At 49.0% G+C, this 18,407-nt stretch overlaps 1 protein-coding gene across 1 annotated transcript in view; it reads left to right on the forward strand.

Moving 5' to 3' along the window:
• The first annotated feature begins 5,314 nt into the window (after nucleotides 1-5,314).
• The window catches only part of LOC309400509 (T cell receptor alpha chain MC.7.G5-like), a 233,387-nt gene continuing 220,294 nt past the window's right edge, over nucleotides 5,315-18,407 (forward strand). The window contains exons 1-2 of the mRNA XM_081969043.1: nucleotides 5,315-5,444; nucleotides 5,857-6,154. Coding sequence (XP_081825169.1) covers nucleotides 5,399-5,444; nucleotides 5,857-6,154 — 344 coding nt within the window. The 5' untranslated portion in view covers nucleotides 5,315-5,398. The remainder of the gene's footprint in view (nucleotides 5,445-5,856; nucleotides 6,155-18,407) is intronic.

The raw sequence follows: 18,407 nt of genomic DNA on the forward strand, positions 1-18,407 counted from the left end.
GAAGGGACCAACCTTCTTCTTTGTGGCAGCCCCTGAGGTATTGGAAGACTGCTATCATGTCTCCCCTAGTCCTTCTTTTTATTAAACTAGACATACCCAGTTACTGTAATCATTCTTCACATGTTTTAGCTTATAGTCTCCTAATCATATTTTTTGGTCTTCTCTGCACTCTTTCCGAGATCCAATATTTTTTTTATAGCATGGAGACCAAAACTGGATGCCTTATTCCAAGTGTGGCCTTACCAAGGCATTATAAAGTGGTATTAAAACTTCACGTCATCTTGATTCCATCGCTCTGTTTATGCAGCGTAGAATTGTTTTGGCAGTTGCTTCGCACGGCTGGCCCTAAAGCGTAGTCCGGATAAGAAGGACAGGCAAAGGAACTAATTCTATATTGTTGTAAGGCTACATTAACAGAATCTTGCAACTCTAAATGAAACATTTCTCCCCCCATTGATTTTATTATTATTATTATTATTATTCACACTTATAGACCGCCCCCTCTCCCGGAGAGGACTCGGGGCGGTGTACAGTCACTAAAATACATTCTAAAATACATACATAAACAATTAAATTAATACTGGTGAAGGAGGCTATGAGACTGTAATCGAATAATAAATATAATACGTTAAAAGCCTATAAACCCTTAAAACCCAATTAAAATAAATAAATCCCGGGAGGTAAAACTAAGACGGTGCCAGGCCAGCTGATTGAAATAGGTGAGTCTTTAACTTTTGCCGGAAGGAGCGGAGGTCGGTGGTGGTTCGAATGTCTGGGGGGAGGTCATTCCAGAGGGTTGGGCCCATCACAGAGAAGGATCTACTCCTAGGTGTCGCCCGCTGGCATTGCCTGGCAGACGGCACCAGGAGGAGCCCCTCCCTGTGTGAGCGGATAGGTCGCAGGGACGTGTGTGGTAGGATGCGATCCTGCAGATAACTAGGTCCTCTGCCATGGAGCGCTTTAAAGATGGTAATCAATACCTTGAAACGCACCCGAAAGGCTACAGGTAGCCAGTGCAGCTCGCGCAGGAGAGGTGTTACGTGGGAGTAACGAGTACTTCCCGTAATAACCCGCGCGGCTGCGTTCTGAACCAGCTGCAGTCTCCGGATGCGTCCCAAGGGAAGCCCCATGTAGAGAGCATTGCAGTAGTCCAGGCGAGACGTCACCAGCGCATGAGTGACCGTGCGCAGGGCACTCCGGTCCAGTAGGGGGCGCAATTGGCGCACCAGGCGAACCTGGTGGAATGCCCCCCTTGCCACGGCTGTCACATGGTCCTCCATTGACAGCCGGGCATCAAGGAGGACACCCAAATTGCGCGCCCGCTCCACAGGGGACAACTGTTCGCCCCCTATGGCCAGCGATGGAGTCAGCTGGCTGAACCGAGGTGCCGGCAACCACAGCCACTCGGTCTTGGAGGGGTTGAGTTTGAGTCTGTTGTCCCCCATCCAGACCCCGACGGCCTCCAAACACCGGGACATCACTTCGACAGCCTCGTTGGGGTGGTTTGGGGTTGAAATATACAGCTGAGTATCATCAGCGTAGAGGTGGTATTCAACCCCAAAACCACGGATGATCTCACCCAGCGGCTTCACATATGCGTTGAACAGGAGAGGCGAGAGGACCGACCCCTGTGGCACCCCACAAGTGAGTGGCCTCAGGGACGACCTCTGTCCCCCTGTCAACACACATTGCTTCCGGTCAGAGAGGTAGGAGCCGAACCACCGCAAAACGGTGCCTCCGACTCCCATCCCCTCCAACCGGCGCAATAGGATACCATGGTCGATGGTATCAAAAGCCGCCGAGAGGTCTAATAGGACCAGGATAGAGGAGCAACCCCTATCTCTGGCCCTCCAGAGATCATCGACCAACGCGACCAAGGCTGTCTCGGTGCTGTGCCCGGGTCGGAAGCCGGACTGGCGTGGGTCTAGATAATCGGATTCGTCTAGGTGTCGCGGGAGCTGCTGCGCCACCACATTCTCAACAACCTTCGCCACGAAGGGAAGGTTGGAGACTGGACGATAGTTAGCTAGCTCCATTGGGTCGAGTGAAGGCCTCTTGAGCAAGGGTCTCACCACCGCCTCTTTCAAGGCGGTTGGTAAGTAACCCTCACCCAATGATGCGCTCACCAGGCCCAGGAGCCAGCCTCGTGTCACCTCCCAGGCTGCCAGTACCAGCCAGGAGGGGCACGGGTCCGTTAAACAAGTGGTGGGTCGCAGCCGTCCACGCAACCTGTCCAAATCCTCGGGGGCAACAGAGTCAAACTCCTCCCAGAGTGGTCTCTCAAGACTCGCTGTTGGCGGCTCGTCTGGTCCACTGACGGAGGTCCACCCGCTCCGGATCTGATCGATTTTGTCCTGAAGATATTCCCCAAACTCCTCTGCTCTACCCTGTAAGGGTGTCTCCCGCACCCTCTGCGATAGAAGGGAGCGAGTCACCCTAAACAGGGCGGCAGGGCGGTTATCCGCGGACGCAATAAGAGCAGCACAATGTCTACGTTTGGCCGCTCTTATTGCCACAAGGTAAGTCCGCAAATAGGCTCTTACCTGTGTTCGGTCAGATTCGGAGCGTGAGGACCTCCACCTGCTCTCTAGACGTCTCCTGTGGCGCTTCATCACCCTAAGCTCCTCAGTAAACCAAGGAGCCCGGGTGGGTCGATGCCGCAGGAGAGGTCGCAAAGGCGCAACCCGGTCCAAGGCCCCAGTCGTCGCCCTATTCCAGGCAATCACTAGGTCCTCGGAGCGGGAGCGGGACAAGGCTACAGGAATTGGCCCAAGCTCCGTCTGGAATCTATCAGATTCCATCAGGCGCCTGGGGCGGTACCAGTTTATAGAGTCTGGTTCCGCCTCCTCGCGGTGGGGGATAGCGCCAGGGAAGTCCAGCCGGAGGGATGAGTGGTCTGACCATGACAGGGGCGTGATGACTAAATCCCCTATTCCCAGATCACTCGTCCACTGTTCAGATACAAAAATGAGGTCCAGTGTATGGCCCCCTTCGTGAGTGGGGCCCTGCACTAATTGGGTCAGGTCCATGGCCGTCATGGAAGCCATGAACTCCCGGGCCACCTCGGAAGCCGCTCCCATCGACGGCAAGTTAAAGTCCCCCATGACCAAAAGTCTGGGAGTCTCAACTGCCGTCGCTGAGATTAGCTCGAGGAGCTCGGGCAGGGCTGCTGATGCATAGCGAGGAGCCAAGTATACAATCAGCAAGCCCCACTGCCTCCCTGGGCCCCAGTTCACACCAAGGGACTCACACCCGGGTATCTGAGGAACAGTGAACTCCCTCGGCTCTAAACATTCCCGCATAACCACCGCCACCCCTCCACCCTTACCCAGGGCCCGAGGCTGATGAAATGCACGGAAACCCGGTGGGCACATTTCCACGAGGGGTAAACCACCCTCGTGGCCCAGCCAGGTCTCCGTTATCCCTGCAAGGTCTAGCTCCCCCTCTGATATCAACTCATTAATGAGGGGGGCCTTGTTGGTGACAGACCTTGCGTTACAAAGCATCAGCCGCAGGCCCTGGCTCTGTATGACCTGTCCACCTAGACTGCAGGGGTTGGTACAAGCGACCGGGCGTAACCAACAGCCACGGTCTCCCAACCGACCTTGAGATCTTATCCTGTCCTCGCATCCCCTCCTCCCCGCGACCGTTGTAATAGGGCAACCCTCTGCTTTAGTGACCTTTATATTCCCCCCCTCCACCGCATCCCCGTCCTTCCTGGACTCACCTATATGTCCGGCACTGGCTCTCCCCCCGGTCTGAATAGCCCTCCCCCCCACCCTGGAACCCCCTAAAAAAGATAAAAAACATTTTACTAAAAATCCCCTTAGCTTCCGGTTCCTGCACCTCTCGGGGTCCACGAACCCGTCCTCGAGGCGGGCCCTTGAAAGAGCCAAGGGCCAAACCTGCGAGAGAGGGGCCTCCCGCAGGCGGAGCAAATCTAGCCTCGAGTAAGTTATTATCAAAGTTCCAATAGGGGTTAAGGTGCTGTAGGTGGTAAGAATAAGTCAGTATGGGGGGAAGGTTGAAGGCATTAGTCCCATAAATCAATGTGGGAGGTGAGAGGCATTGTCCTAGATAATTCTTCAGTAAAGAGTGGGGGGGAGCAAATGTCCAAATAATGGGATTAGACGGGTGCGACGATAATGGTAAAAATGATAGAAAAATGGGTGATAGCCCTGACTATAAGGTTAGTGAAAACCCTCCGTAGTCTTAGATGGTCCTGGGTGGGGATAAGCTCAGGAACAGAGGTTCAGGGTCCTTGGTGGGTGGGGGGGCAGTCTTGGCCCAGGTATCCAGATAGCCATACTCCCAGGCAGCCTTCCAGCCTCTCCATGGTCATAGGCCCGGTCCAGGGCTCTTGACCAGATCTCCCAGAGGCCTCAGATGATCCAAGCCCCACAACCACCATAACCACCATCTTCTCCCATTCTGTCCTGGCTCCCACCTGAAGGGTCCAATAGTCCAGGCTCACCCAGTGCTCACCCAGCGTTCCTAAATTCCGTGCGTTGGTCTTCCTGCGTCTTCCCAACAGTGCCGGCCTCCAGGAGTCACCAGGGGCCGACAGAGGATGATACGAAGCCTCGGTGAAAAGCCTCTGCAAGGCCCTTGGCAGAGGCATTTTACAAGTAAAAATACAAGCAGGTCTTCTTTCAGCCTTTCCAAATCGGCTGTCTCGCCTCTCTACCGGCCGCTCTGTCGTCTCCACTTGTCTCCTCTGCCTCCTCTGTCTCATCTGCCAGCACGCACGCCCAGACGCCGAACGCTGCTGCGCCGCCGCCATTCCTCCCTTCTCGCACTCCCCAACCTCTTCCTGCCTCTTCCTGCCTTACGCCGATCTTCTGTGGCCTCCCCTCGACCACTGCGACCACCCTGGCGGACCAAAATACCTCCAAAACCAGCCTGGGTGGTCTACAAGTCCGACTCTCGGCCCTCCGATGGAACGAGGGCCGGAAACAGCACCCATTGCCCCGCTGGAGCTCCGCGGCGTCTCCCGGAGCTCAGGAGGCGATCGCCATTACCGGAAGCTCCTCCTCCTCCCAAGGGCCAAGACACCAGGGAGGGTCCCTTGCCAAGGCCCTTTAACACTGGGATCCTTCCTTCAACTCATCTGTCTTCTCACAGCCACTTCACAACATAAGGTGGCAATCTTGAGTCAACATGAGTGTTATCAGATGAAACACAACACCTTCTGCAGCAAAATACGCTCTTTGAACCATATCCTGTGGTTTGTCCTCCTTTTACCATCAAATTCAGAGGCCTTGAGTCTACGTATTTGTGAACGAGAAGAGTTGTGTAACCTCTCACAGCCAGGGTGGCAGGGAAGCTCTGAAGGTGACCACACCAGCCTTGAAATCCTCCAAACGGGGCTGTGATCACCCATTCCTTCTCTGGAAAAATGTGTCTGCGGACTCTGTCCATCATAATCTTCCTCTCAATTTTAAGTATGTATTTATTCTTCACTCTATTAGATTGTAGGTTTTGACTGACCGTATCTTGAGCTGTTGAGGTTCCATGAACGCTGGTAGAGAAGGATCCACTGGAAGATATTTGGGACGTCGGTGTTAAATCCTCTGCAAGGAATTTCAAGGACAACAATGGATATAATTACCTGGAATAGCGGTTGCATGTGTGAGAGAGTGTATGCATTCAGCGTGCTTAGTGATGGATATGGCAGAAAGAATATAGATCTTGGAATAATTCTTTGCAGGTTGGGCCTCAACCTTAGCATTGATGTGTGCAGACACCAAGAAAGTAGGTCCCAGTTGCTCCAGGTTGCTTCTGAAAAGAGGGAGAAGGAGCTACTTGTCCGTCTCTCTAACTAAACTCATGCCTTCCCCGTTATTTTCTGTACAGGAGGAAGCACAGCACAATCGGTGAAGCAAACATCTGGCATTCTGACTGTTACTGAAGGACAACCTGTCTTTCTCAATTGTTCCTATGAAACGCCATCCGGTAATCTAAATTACCCATTCTGGTACATTCAGCAAGCTGCGCAGCCTCCAGAGGTCTTGCTGACCAGTTTTCAGAACAATGGCCAAGGTTTCCAGGCAACTCACCATAAAAATGGTCAAAAAGGGACTTTCAACATGCAGAAACCAGCCATCCAGTTGAAGGACTCTGCTGTCTACTTCTGTGCCTTCAAAGAGACACAGTGAGAGGAGGCAGAAGGGGAGCCAATCAAAAAAGGGAGAAAAAGTGTTAAGAGCTTCCTTTCTCAATTGTTCCTATGAAGTACAGTTGAGTGGCCAATTTTGCACACACTAGTACATTCAGCACGTAGTTCAGCCTCTGAAGCACAGGTGAAATGCTACTGGTTTGGGCTGGTTTGTCCGAATTGGTAGTAAAAAATACTAAAAATTTTTTTTAAAAAAAAATATGTTCTGATGTTCGCACATCGCACAGCTGATCTTCAGGACTTTTATTTTAATTTGTTAAAGATTTTTTTTACTACAGGTTCTCCGGAAACGTGGTGGGTTTCAAAAATTTTATAACCTCTTCTGTAGGTGTGGCCTGCTTTGTGGGAGTGGCTTGCCGGCCATGTGACTGGGTGGGAGTGACTTCCCGGCCATGTGACTGGGTGGGAGTGGTTTGCCAGCCATGTGACTGGGTGGGCGTGGCCGACTTGTAAAATGTGGTGAAACTCACTTAACAACACTCTTGCTTAGGAACCAAAACATTGGCTCAGAAACTCTGGCATTTGAAGCACGCAAGACTTAAATCTGACAAGGTACAAGACCCTTGCATCCCTAACCCTTTAGAAAAAAAACCCAGGGGTGTTCAAACTTGACAGCTTTAAGACTTGTGGACTTCAACTCCCAGAATTCCTCCTCCAGTCATGTTGGCTCAGGAACTCTGGCATTGAAGTGTGCAAGTCTTAAAGCTGTCAAGTTACAAGACCCTTGCATCCCTAACCCTTTAGAAAAAAAACCCCAAGGGTGTTCAAACTTGACAGCTTTAAGACTTGTGGACTTCAACTCCCAGAATTCCTCCTCTTGCTCTTCATCTTGATGATGGGCGGATGGGCGGGGGGAAGGAGCTGGAACCGGTTCTAAATGGCACTGTAGATTTGTGGAACCTCTTCTATAGAAGAGGTTAGAACTGGCAGGAACCCACCCCTGGGGTGGGTGGGGGTCCATTTTCACTCCCAGCAGGCTTCCCTGAAGCCTGCTAGGCCAAAAATGGGGGTGTGGGGGTGCTGAGAAAGGAAGAAAGGAAGGAAGAAAGAAAGAAAGAAAGAAAGAAAGAAAGGAAAGAAGGAAGGAAGGAAAGAAAGAAGGAAAGGGAAAGAAAGAAAAAGAAAGAAAGGGAGGGAGGTGTTAGATTCGGGCAACGAGAGAACAGACTTCGGACAAGCAGTGACTTAACAGCTCTTTATTAGTAGTAGAAGTGATCCAGCTTGGCTTGCGGTCTAAGAGCTCCCCTTTTATAGGGATCGGGTACACCTCCCGTCCAATCAGAATGACCCCTAGTTCCCGCCCTAGCGTCGGACCTGAGTGAAGACTTATCGCGATATATGCTAATATCTAACACCCTTCCCCTCTTAGACGGAGTGTTCCTGTTAGTGACAAAGTCCTTTAAATATGTCGGTTTCTGCCTTACTCGAGTGGATCGTCGGAGTTTGGGTTGAGTTGGAGTGGGCGTGAGATCGGCTTGTTCTGCTTGTTCCGTTTCGCAGTCGGGGATTGGAAGGCTTTCCTCGCTTGGATGCCATTCCGTTCTATCGTTGATCTCTGGTTCCACTCCAGGCTCTGTGATGCTGTAGTCCTCTGCGTTTGGGGTCTCGGGTTGCTGATTTTCCGATGGAATGTAGTCCTCGTTAGCAGATCGTAGGTTGGAGTGCGTGAGGCGACCCCAGAGTTGGTCTATGTGCCTTTTCCAATTTCTACCGTCCTCTAGTTCCAGCAAGTATGATCGAGGCCCCGTGATACCAATTACCTTTGCCGGTATCCACAGTGTTCCCCCTGCATAGTTGTGGGCGTATACTGAATCCCCTATGCTAAAATTCCGAATTTTGCTTGTAGAGTCTGGGGGCGACGTGGCAGAGTAATTTGGGTGAAGTCGGTCCAGGTGAGACCGTAGACGGCGGCCCATGAGGAGTTCAGCGGGGCTCCTACCCGTCGTGGCGCTAGGGGTAATATGCTGGATTAGTAGGTAATGGTCAATTCGTGTCTGCCAATCACCTGGGCCCATCCTAGCGAGGGCCTCTTTTGCAGATCGCACCATTCTCTCCGCCTGTCCGTTCTAGGCCGGATGGAATGGCGCGACAAGGGCATGCCGAATTCTCTGACTTGCTAAGTACGTTTCAAATTGCATGGCCGTGAATTGGGGCCCGTTATCGGAGTCCAGGAGGTCGGGCAGGCCGTGAGTGGCGAAAAGCCGCCGTAGTACCTTAATGACTGCCTCTGCCGTGATTGAAGTCATTAGGACTACTTCCAACCATTTGGAGTATGCGTCCACAACTATTAGAAACGTTTGCCCTTGGACTGGTCCTGCGAAATCAATGTGTATTCGCGACCAGGGTGCTTTTGGTTTGTCCCATTCCATGGCGGGCGCTTCAGGGGGTGCTGGTCTAGACTCTTGGCATGGATCGCAAGTGGCTACCCATTCCTCTATCTCTTTGTCCATGTTCGGCCACCAAACGTAACTCTTAGCTAGCGCTTTCATCCTTACGATCCCTGGATGCCCAACATGTAACGCTTCTAAAACATTTATCCATAATGCGTATGGAACAACAACTCGATCCCCCCACAATAAACAACCTTGTAAAACCGACAGTTCATCGCGTTTTGACCAAAACATTTTGAATTCGGGTCCCACATTTCCCTTTGGCCACCCCCTCCATACCCAAGTCTGTACTTGTCAGATTACATTGTCCTTAGTAGAAAACCTAGCAACGTCCACAGAAGAAACTGGTCCTGAGTCCAAACAGTCAATCAATAAAACCGGTATCTCGGGAGTGGGGTCTGTTAATAGTTCTGGAAGTGGGCAACGGCTGAGTGCGTCAGCGTGCCCTAGTGTTGAACCCGGTCGATGTATCAGTTTGTAGGAATATGCAGCCAGGAAAACAGTCCATCTGGTCATGCGCGGGGACAGTGAGACCGGTGTGGGGCGGTTTCCCGCCAAAAGACCAAGCAGTGGTTTGTGGTCTGTGATGAGTTCGAAATCGCGGCCGTAGAGATACTCGTGGAAACGTTTGACTCCTGCCACAGCTGCTAACGCTTCCCTGTCCATCTGGCTGTAGTTCCTTTCGGCCGATGATAAAGTCCTTGAGTAGAATGCTATGGGCGCTTCGTTTCCGTTTGGCATTCTGTGGCTGAGAACTGCGCCGACGCTGAAAGGTGATGCATCGCAGGTCAATATCAGTGGTAGAGTTTGGCTGTATTGGATGAGTAACGAGTCGGTCGTAATTGACTGCGGCAAAAGCTGCTGCCTTGGGGCGTCCCCATGTCCACTTCGCGTTCTTGGCGAGGAGTCGGTGTAGCGGCTCAGCGACGGTGGCTTTCTGTCTTAGAAAAACGCTGTAGAAGTTAAGAAGTCCGAGGAATGCCTGCAACTCGGTCTGATTCCGTGGTGTGGGGGTGTCCTGGATTGCCTTAATTTTCTTTGATGTTGGGTCTATACCCAGTCCATCGATTCTATACCCCAGGAATTCTATGCTAGGCACATTAATTTGGCATTTTTCTTTTTTGAGGCGGAGACCCTTTTCTCTGATTCTGGCCAAAACAGTTCTAACACGTTTTAATAGTTGCTCCTCGTTTGCAGCCGACACCAAGATGTCGTCAAAATAAGGGACGACTCCTGGTATCCCCTGTAAAAGCCGTTCCATGACGCTTTGGAATAGACCTGGAGCGATGCTTACGCCGAATTGTAACCGGTTGCATTTGAAAGCACCCCTGTGCATCACTATAGTTTGGGCCTCCGCCGTGGCGCTATCCACAGGCAACTGCTGATACGCTTGTGCCATGTCTAGCTTTGCAAATATTTTTCCTGGCCCCAACGAGTGCAATAGGTGCTGGACTACGGGCACAGGATATGCGCTCTGTTGTAGGGCGACATTAATTGTGCATTTATAGTCCGCGCAGATGCGGACTGACCCATCTGGTTTAACTGGGGTCACGATGGGGGTTTCCCAACGCGCGTGATCCACCGGTTCAAGGATCCTCTGTTCTACGAGCTTATCAATCTCTTTATCAATCTTGGGACGGAGCGCAAAAGGCACTCTTCTAGGTTTGAGTCGGATTGGCGCCACGTTTGGGTCTAGATTGAATGATATTGGTTTACCCACATACTTACCAAGACCAGGGCTGAACACATCCTCGAACTCCTTAAAAATCTGTTCAGCGCTGTTGTTCTCCACGGCGTTGATTCCGGTGACTTTTAGCCCCAGGGCTTCGAACCAATCCAGTCCCAGGAGGCTCTGTAATGGCGCGCTGGCAACGGTCAAGGGGAGCTGGGCTACGATGTCCTTGAACTGCACCCGAAATGTGCCTTGACCCACGATGGGGACCCTGTTCCCCTGGTAGTCTCGTAGCAGGATGTCTGGTGTCCGCAGCTGGCGCTTCTTAAGGCTAGGAATTGCTTTTTTCATGGCTGACCATGAAATGATCGTCAGGGACGATCCCGTGTCTACTTCAAGCTCACAAGGGGAGTCCTCCAGGAGGACAGTGATTTTCAGCTTTTTAGGCCGCTTGGTGCGGACCTGACCTATCGTTGTGAGATAGGTTCGCATTGGTTCTCTCTGGATCAACTCTCTCTTGGCATCGGTATCCTGGGGATACTCTCTCTCGGCTCTCTGGTAATACGCCCTTTCAGCTCTTTGTGTGTATTCTCTCTCGGCAAATTCCCTTGGATTTCTCTCTGGGCGCCCTTTGCTTTTCCGCCAAGCCCCTGGGTTGGGCTTCTGTCGGCGGTACATCGGAGGCTGCCATTGTGCGGCAGGGACTTCTCTCCAGCACACTCGTGCGATGTGCCCCAGTTTGTCGCAATGCGAGCAAACAACGTTTCTGAAACGACAGGTAGACCGGGGATGGTTCCCTCCGCAACTTGCACATGGTGGCAAACGGAATTCGGATTTCCCCAGCGGTCTTGTGTGACTGCTCCGCATACGATGGCTGTCTTCGAACTCGCTGTCCTCGACCTCTTGATCGGTGTCCTCATAATGTACTCTGGCGTGTCTGGCTCCGGTCTGGGTCACGCTGTATCCACGTTGTATGGTCTCGGATGATCTGTCCGCTGATTCAGACGCTCGCGCCTCATCGAGTGCAATCTGTAGGCTTAAGTTGGGTTTGGCCAACAACCGTTTCTGTAGAGAAATGTCTCTCAACCCGCATATGAGTCGCGCCAGGATTTGCTCGTCCAGATCCCTGAACTCGCAATGTGTTGCCACTTTCCGGAGTGCTGCAACATATTGGTTGATTGATTCTCCCGCCTTCTGGTTCCTCGTGTTGAATTCCTGACGGCGAATGTGGCGGGAAGGTTTTGGCACGTAATGTGTTTGCAATGTCTGTTGTAGTGCCGACCATGATACCGCCTGTATGGGTGTTGGCTCAGAGAGATCTCTGGCCGTTTCAAAAACTTCTCGGCCGCAGTAGCTCAGGAATATATTCTTCTTTCGAGAGTCCGGTACTCCTGTGTAATCGTTTGCCTCGAGAAAACACTCGAACCTCAGCATGTAGGATTCCCAATGATCGGTGATTGGGTCGAATGGAGCTGAAGGAGTGTGCATCGCCATTTTGTCTGCATTTGAATTTGCCGCTCTGAGACGGCTGCCGGAATTTCCGCCGAATTCCTAGGGTGGATCAAATCCTTGGATTCTGGAGGTAGCTTCTTCGTCCTATCTATCTCTCGATCCCACCTTCGTCGCCAGTGTTAGATTCGGGCAACGAGAGAACAGACTTCGGACAAGCAGTGACTTAACAGCTCTTTATTAGTAGTAGAAGTGATCCAGCTTGGCTTGCGGTCTAAGAGCTCCCCTTTTATAGGGATCGGGTACACCTCCCGTCCAATCAGAATGACCCCTAGTTCCCGCCCTAGTGGCGGACCTGAGTGAAGACTTATTGCGATATATGCTAATATCTAACAGGAGGGAAGGAGGGAAAAAGAAGAGGAAGGAAGGACTATAAACCTGGCACAGAGGATAATCCAGGGCTGGAAGGGACCTGGAAGTCATCTAGTCCAACCCTGCTCCAGCAGGATATTGTTAAAGTGAGTTTCTGTCTTTTGATCCCCCTGTTACATGGCTACATAACCACGCCCACCAAGTCACATGACCCCCCACCAAGCCACACCCACCAAGCAACGCCCACGCAACCAGTATCAAAAAAAATAGATTTCACCACTGAAACTCTGGTTGATATAGTACAGGGATGTCAAACTCAATTTCATTGAGGGCCGCATCAGGGTTGAGTTTGACCTCCAGGGGCCAGGGTGGACATGGCCAGCTCAATGTCATTCATGTCACCTGAGGTGACCCTTGTGCTCTGCCAGTGAAAGTGGCCACCCAAGGTCTGTTTTGGGCTGCAACAGCTTCCTGCAATCCTCTGCCGGCAAAAACAGAGAAGAGGGTGGCAGGAAGCCATCGCAGCTGAAAACAGAGCTTGGGAGAGTTTGTGCAGCCCTCCTAAGCACCATTTTTGCTAGCAGAGGCATCACAGGCCAGTCCTTTCGCCTTTTCCAGGTGGGCTCCGTGGGCCAGATCTAAGCACCTTTGTGGGCCAGATCCGTCCTGTGGGCCTTGAGTTTGATACTCCTGATATAGTATAAAGATTATGTCCAATGCTACTCACCATGAAGGAAACAAAAACGGGACTTACCATTTAGAAGAGCCGTGCTGGCACAGTGATTAGAGTGTCATATTGTGGCCTTCTTCTGCTGATTGCCTGCTTCCAGCAGTTCAGCAGTTCGATTCTCACTGCATCAAAGTTGACTCAGCTTTCCATCTTTCTGAGGTGGGCAAAATGAGGACCCAGAACATTGGGGGCAATATGCCGACTCTGCAAACTGGTTAGAGAGGGCTGCAAAAGCATTGTAAAGCAGTCTATAAATCCGAGTGTTATTGTTATTGCTACAATCTAGGGAAGGATTCCAGTCAATTGAAAGATTCTGCTCTCTGTTTGTATGCCAACAATGAGATGAAGCAGAAAGGGAGCCAATCAAAAAGAGGTTGTCCTGGTGGACAACCATTCAAATATGAGCCAGCAGTGTGCAGCAGCTGCCAAAAAAGCCAACACAGTTCTAGGCTGCATCAACAGAGGGACAGAATCAAGATCACATGAAGTGTTAATGCCACTTTATACTGCCTTGGTAAGGCCACACTTGGAATACCACATTCAGTTTTGGCTGGCACGATGTAGAAAATATGTGGAGACTCTAGAAAGAGTGCAGAGAAGAGCAACAAAGATGATTAGGGGACTGGAGACTAAAACATATGAAGAACAGTTGCAGGAACTGGGTATGTTTAGCTTAAGAGAAAGAAGAACTAGGGGAGACATGATAGCATTGTTCCAATATCTCAGGGGTTGCCACAAAGAAGAGGGAGTCAATCTGTTCTCCAAATCACCTGAGGGTAGGACAAGAAGCAATGGGTGGAAACTAATCAAGGAGAGAAGCAACTTAGAACTGAGAAGAAATTTCCTGACAGTTAGAACAATTAATCAGTGGAACAACTTGCCTCCAGAAGTTGTGAATGCCCCTACACTGGAAGCTTTTAAGAAGATGTTGGATAACTATTTGTCTGAAATGGTATAGGGCTTCCTGCCTAGGCAGGGTGTTGGACTAGAAGACCTCCAAGGTCTCTTGGAACTCTGTTATTCTATTCAATTAATCAGCATTTTTTCACTTTCCTTTCTCCTCCTAATGTTCTGCAATTTGGCTTCCCTGGGAAATTATTCCTCTGTGGAATGGGATGAAAGAAAATGTTGCCTAACCTCTGGAAGCCCTTATCTCTTAGTTATGTAGGGAAGGCTTTCATATCACTTAGGTGATAGCATTGTAAGTTGGCTATGCAGAAGCACTTTGAATATAGAGAATTCATCCTTTCCATTTTCACCAGTTCTGACTCTAAAACGGCTAATCCCAACTCACATTTCATATCATGTAGATTCTCTCTCCCTCTACCCGGAAAGGTGGTTGTAGAAACCTGTGCTTGCCTCCTGTTTTTTATATTTCTCTCATTCATCTTATTTCAGCTTTTTCTTCAGCTTTGTCTTTCTCTTTATCACTGTCTATCTGTCTCTCTCTCTGACTTCCATCCATCCATTCATCCACCCACCATCTCCATTTCTCTCTGTCGTTGCCTGTCTCTGTTTCTCTCTGTCTCTCTCTCTGTCTCTCTGTCAGTCTGTCTGTCTGTCTGTCTCTCTCTCTCTCACACTCACATACACACACACACAAACACACATTCTCTCTGTTTCTTATCTACTTATAGTCCCAATTCCTACTTTCATCTCGCCAACACGGTCAGAAATCACCTTCAACACTTGAACCCTTCCTTCAACTTGGCAGCTTCCTTACTTCTTCTTTAAAACACAGGGTGGCAGTCCTGAGCCAACATGAGTCTTACCAGTTGACACACACACATGTTATCTTCTGTAGTGCATATGCTCTCTGAACCCTAGTCTGTCGTTCCTCTTCCTTTTGCCACTGCATTTGAATGGCAACAGTCAAGTTATTTGTAACGGGAAAGAGCTGCAGAGTCACTCATAGCAAAACGAAGCTCGGAAAAGTGACTACATCAGCTTTGAAGTCCACCAATGAATATATATTTTTGGGGGATTAGTGCTGCATTATTCGCCTGGAAAAAAAATGTGGCTGCAGTCTCTGCTCATCATCATCACCATTTCACTTTTAAGTGAGTATTTATGTTTTCACAATATTAGACTACAATTTTCATCCAGGCATATCTTCTGGTTTTTCTGGGGGTCCCTTGAAATCGGGTAAGATAGAATCCCCTGGAAAATTTTTGGGAAATTGGTGATAAATTATTTACAAAGAATTTCAAAACAAGAACTGACGTATGTAGCTGAAAAGATGTTTGTGTGTTTGTGTATGTGTGTGTGTTTTCAGTGTGTCTTGTGATGGGCATAATGGAAAGAATATTTTTCCCCCAGGTTAGATCTCAAAAACAGCATGGATGGCAGGCAGACATTAAGAAAATAAGTCGAGGCAGCAGCAGGATTATTTCTGAAAAGTGAGTGGGGGAAATATCTACCTGTCCACCATTCCAACTAATGTCATGTCTTCTCCATTATTTTCTGTCCAGGAGGAAGCACAGGACAGTCAGGGAAGCAAGCAGCTGGCATTGTGACTGCTGCTGAAGGACAAGCTATTTCTCTCAGTTGTTCCTATGAAGCACAATTTAGTGGCACATTTTACACCTACTGGTACATTCAGCACCCTGGTCAGCCTCTGGAGCTCTTGTTGTCGGAGTATGAAAATTATGGACCAGGGTTCCATGCTCTCCACCTCAAAGGAGATAAAAATGGGACTTACAATTTAGAGAAAGATGCCATTCAGCTGAAGGACTCGGCTGTCTACTTCTGTGCCTTCAGAGACACAATGAGATCAAGCAGAAGGAGAGCCAATCAAAAACAGGAGCAAAGAATTCAGAGTAGGGACAGAGGAAATTTGCATTTCTGGCACAAATTCTTTTTACGACTGAAAATATATCCTGATTTCCTTTTCCATCACATGAGTAGGTCCAGAGATTTTTCAACCTTCAATTATTATCATTAGATTATTATAATTCTCACCAGCTCAAGGTTGACTCAGCCTCCCATCCTTCCAAGAGGGGTAAAATGAGGACCCCGATTGTTGGAGGCAAGAGGCTGATGCTGTAAACCACTTAGAGAGGGCTGTAAAGAACTGTGAAGTGGTATATAAGTCTAAGTGCTATTGCTATTGCTATTCTTTGATTGATTGACAGCAAGAGAGCATTGGCTTAGAGTTAAACAGCAGAATCAGAATAAAAAGGGATGTGGGAAACTCCCCCTTTTTCAGTTCCAGAATGCTTGGGGCAGTCTCCTCCTTTATTTGTATCTCTTTTGTCTACAGAATAGAACAGAATGGAATATAATGGAATAGAATAGAATAGGAAAGAGGAAAGAGAATAGAATGGGGAATAGAATAGGGAATATAATAAAATAGAATATTAGAATAGGACAGAATAGGATAGAACAACAGAACAGATCAGAATAGAATAGGAAAGGGAATAGAATAGAATAGAAAAGAGTAGAATAGAATAGAATAGAATAGAATAGAATAGAATAGAATAGAATAAAACAGAATTTTTTATAAAACAGGCAAAGGAACTAATTCTATATTGTTGTAAGGCTACATTAACAGAATCTTTCAACTCTAAATGAAACATTTCTCCCCCCCATTGATTTTACGGGCCAAGACACCAGGGAGGGTCCATTCCCAAGGACCTTTAACACTGAGATCCTTCCTTCAACTCATCAGTCTCCTTACAGCCACTTCACAACATAAGGTGGCAATCTTGAGTCAACATGAGTGTTATCAGATGAAACACAACACCTTCTGCAGCATAATACGCTCTTTGAACCATATCCTGTGGTTTGTCCTCCTTTTACCATCAAATTCAGAGGCCGTGAATGTACGTATTTGTGAACGAGAAGAGTTGTGTAACCTCTCGCAGTCAGGGTGGCAGGGAAGCTCTGAAGGTGACCACACCAGCCTTGAAATCCTCCAAATGGGGATGTGATCACCCATTCCTTCTCTGGAAAAATGTGCCTGCGGCCTCTGTCCATCATCATCTTCCTCTCAATTTTAAGTACGTATTTATTCTTCACTCTATTCGATTGTAGGTTTTGACTGACCGTATCTTGAGCTGTTGAGGTTCCATGAACGCTGGTAGAGAAGGATCCACTGGAAGATATTTGGGACGTCGGCATTAAATCCTCTGCAAGGAATTTCAAGGACAACAATGGATATCATTACCTGGAATAGCAGTTGCATGTGTGAGAGAGTGTATGCATTCATTGTGCTTGGTGGTGGATATGACAGAAAGAATATAGAGCTGGGAAGAAATTTTTTCCAGGTTCACCTCATTGTTAGCATTGATGTGTGCAGACAACAAGAAAGTAGGTCCCAGCAGCTCCAGGTTGCTTCTGAAAAGAGGGAGAAGGAGCTACTTGTCCGTCTCTCTAACTAAACTCATGCCTTCCCCGTTATTTTTTGTACAGGAGGAAGCACAGCACAATCGGTGAAGCAAACATCTGGCATTCTGACTGTTACTGAAGGACAACCTGTCTTTCTCAATTGTTCCTATGAAACGCCATCCGGCGATCGAAATTACCCATTCTGGGACATTCAGCAAGCTGCTCAGCCTCCAGAGGTCTTGCTGACCAGTTTTCAGAACCGTGCCCAAGGTTTCTGGGCAACTCACCGTAAAAACGGTCAAAAAGGGACTTTCAACATGCAGAAACCAGCCATCCAGTTGAAGGACTCTGCAGTCTACTTCTGTGCTCTCAGACAGACACAGTGAGAGGAGGCAGAAGGGGAGCCAATCGAAAACAGGAGAAAAAGTGTTAAGAGCTTCCTTTCTCAATTGTTCCTATGAAGTACAGTTGAGTGGCCAATTTTGCACACACTGGTCCATTCAGCACCTAGTTCAGCCTCTGAAGCAGGAATGAAATGCTACTGGTTTGGGCCGGTTTGTGACTGGGTAGGTGTGGCCAACTTGTAAAATGTGTTGAAACTCACTTAACAATGCTCTTGCTTAGCAACCAAAATGTTGGCTCAGAAACTCTGGCATTTGAAGCACGCAAGTCTTAAAGCTATCAAGTTACAAGACCCTTGGACCCCTAACCCTTTACAAAGAAAAACACCCAGAGGTGTTCAAACTTGACAGCTTTAAGACTTGTGGACATCAACTCCCAGAATTCCTCCTCCAGTCATGTTGGCTCGGGAACTCTGGCATTGAAATGTAGAAATCTTAAAGCTATCAAGTTACAAGACCCTTGCACCCCTAACACTTTAGAAAAAAAACTCCAGTGGTGTTCAAACTTGACATCTTTAAGACTTGTGGACTTCAACTCCCAGAATTCCTCCTCCAGTCATGTTGGCTCAGGAACTCTGGCATTGAAATGTGCAAGTCTTAAAGCTGTCAAGTTACAAGATCCTTGCACCCCTAACCTGTTAGAAAAAAAAAAACTCCAGGGGTGTTCAAATCTGACAGCTTTAAGACTTGTGGACTTCAACTCCCAGAATTCCTCCTCTCGCTCATCATGTTGATGATGTGCAGACAGGCAGGGGGAGGGAGCTGGAACCGGTTCTAAATGGCACTGTAGATTTGTGGAACCTCTTCTATAGAAGAGGTTAGAACTGGCAGGAACCCACCCCTGGGGTGGGTGGGGGTCCATTTACTCTCCCAGAAGGCTTCCCTG

This window comes from Natrix helvetica, assembly GCF_964273705.1.
Source record: "Natrix helvetica genome assembly, chromosome: W".
Taxonomy (NCBI): Eukaryota; Metazoa; Chordata; class Lepidosauria; order Squamata; family Natricidae; genus Natrix; species Natrix helvetica.